Raw genomic sequence first — 2196 nt, 5'->3', positions numbered from 1 at the left:
TTGAAGAAGTAGATAATGAATTGTTACAAGAAGATGTCCAAGCAACCACCACCCATGCTCGTGAGCATGATTATAGGCTAGGGTGTCATATTCGGGACACTATACACTAGTACAAGATGATGAAAAGAATACTCTTTATTAAGTGTGGTTTTGCGCTCAAATGCCTTCGTAAAAAACGCGGTGACATTTTTAAATTAATTTGATTTACAAATGTGGCTATTTGTATAGCCGCACTTGTAAATCAAAGCATTTGATTTACAAATGTGGCTATTTAAATAGCCGCATTTGTAAATCTTTTTTACCCTAAAATTTGAATTGCACCACACCACTTTCATATTTTCTTCTCCACTTTGCCTTTCGTTTTCACTGTTCATGCGCTCGCGTACGCTTGCAGTTCATCTCTTCTTCTGCATCTTCATTAATTTGTGCCATTGTGAGTTTCTTGAATCACTTTCTTCCTCTGCATCTTCACTACGTATAAATTTTTTTCGTTTTCCTTATATTTGTTTTTTCTCCTTGCATTGTGGCCGAACCGTTCGATTGGCATTCTCATCTCCATCGCTGCTCCGCCACTGCTGCTGCCGCTGTTGCTGGCGCTCCCCTGCCAGTCTTCACCACCAACGTTGGTTCACACACAAGGTTAGTGTTCTGTTTTGAGTTTTTTGAATTTTTCTTTAATATTTTGATTTTTTTATGTATTATAATTTGTATATTATTTATAAATAATTTGTACATTGTAGGTTACATTTGAACATATTTATTATGTTTTTATTTACTGAAGCATATACAAAGTGCGGCTAAAAGAAATAGCCGCACCTGTAAATGGTATTTATAAATGCGGCTATATAGCCGCATTTGTATCTCTTCGATTTACAAGTGTGTGCTGATCAAATGCGGCTATATAGCCGCATTTATATATTCAAAATAGTCGCACTCGTTGTGTGTTTTTGCACCAATGATAGCAAACGAAATGTGGCAAGATTATGTAAACAATTAATTTCATGAAATAATATATTTCCTTCGATTTTTGAATGTTTGTCATCCTAACTTTATTTAAGTTAATTAGATGGATCGCGGGAAAAATGTTGCTTCAAATTCATCTGGTTTTTATCAAGAGTTCACGAAGTGGACGACAGAGATGGACCTAATTTTGCTCAATGCAATGATTGACGAAGTACGAAAAGGGTGTAGAATTGATGGTAGCTGGACCACTCAAGGATACACTAACATATTTATGGCTTTAAATGAGGCTGGCTTATCGGGTATTAAGAAAAATAATGTGATGAACCGTCAGAAAAGCCTCAAGGATAGGTGGAGGGAAGCCCATGATATGTTTGGGGGATTGAGTGGTTTCGCATGGAACCAGACCACCAAACGTTTTGAAGCCGAGGACGAAGTTTAAAGTGAGTTGATTAAGGTACGATGATAAGTATTTTTTATTGAACAAATACATTTGACTTCACATTTGGCATAAAATACTAATATGTGACATGTATGTAGGCCAAACCATATGCGGCGAAATGATGTGTGAATCTCATTCCCCATTATGACCTCATGGAGGAGTTGTTGTCTAATGATAGAGTCACGGAAAGTCGGGACAGGACAGCCCGTGACATCAATTCACCTCCTGACATGAGCAATTTAAGTGTCAACCTTGGGGACAATAATAAGGATTATATCCCCGACCAACCGAACTATGAGGAGGCAGATGACTACGTCCCACAATCACCTGATCCTCACTTCCAATCTAGTGACACTCCTTCTGACACGCCGTCAAACACTCCTTCTATACCATCTACTGGCTCTGCGGGCACATTCTCATCTCGAGGATCAAAGAGAAAAGGCCCTACTATGGACGGTATTGATGAACATTTTGCATAGTTGAATTCTAATATTCAACAATGCTTGTCATCAATGAAGGATGGAAATGAAAATGCCTCTCAGTTGGTGGATATCGCTCGTGCACAGGCAACGACAACTCAAGATATAGCTGCTGAAATTAGACGAAGAAACGACCTATATGCCGAGCATGTACACCACCATCGACGCCATGCCTCATACCAATACTTAGAGTCTAATATTTGGGCAATGCTCGTGGAGCTTAACATCTAGGACGAACAAGTCATGGATCAATGCTACGAGTTCTTATGTGAGCATCCAGGCAGAGTTAAGCAATTATTTGGGATGCCATACGAG

General features: G+C 39.0%; 1 protein-coding gene across 1 annotated transcript; it reads left to right on the top strand.

Moving 5' to 3' along the window:
- The first annotated feature begins 1066 nt into the window (after positions 1 to 1066).
- On the top strand, positions 1067 to 1402 carry LOC137806474 (uncharacterized). The gene has a single exon (XM_068606616.1). It carries the CDS (start codon positions 1067 to 1069, stop codon positions 1400 to 1402), a length of 336 nt encoding a protein of 111 aa, XP_068462717.1.
- Positions 1403 to 2196: the final 794 nt, after the last annotated feature.

The sequence above is a fragment of the Phaseolus vulgaris genome, chromosome 11 (genome assembly GCF_000499845.2).
Source record: "Phaseolus vulgaris cultivar G19833 chromosome 11, P. vulgaris v2.0, whole genome shotgun sequence".
NCBI classification, from domain to species: Eukaryota; Viridiplantae; Streptophyta; class Magnoliopsida; order Fabales; family Fabaceae; genus Phaseolus; species Phaseolus vulgaris.
The sequence above is the reverse complement of the archived record's forward strand: the minus strand, read 5'-3'. Positions and strand labels throughout refer to the sequence as shown.

Coding starts and splice junctions, on each gene's coding strand:
- LOC137806474 (XM_068606616.1), top strand. CDS start 1,067: ATGGATCGCGGGAAAAATGTTGCTTCAAATTCATCTGGTTTTTATCAA.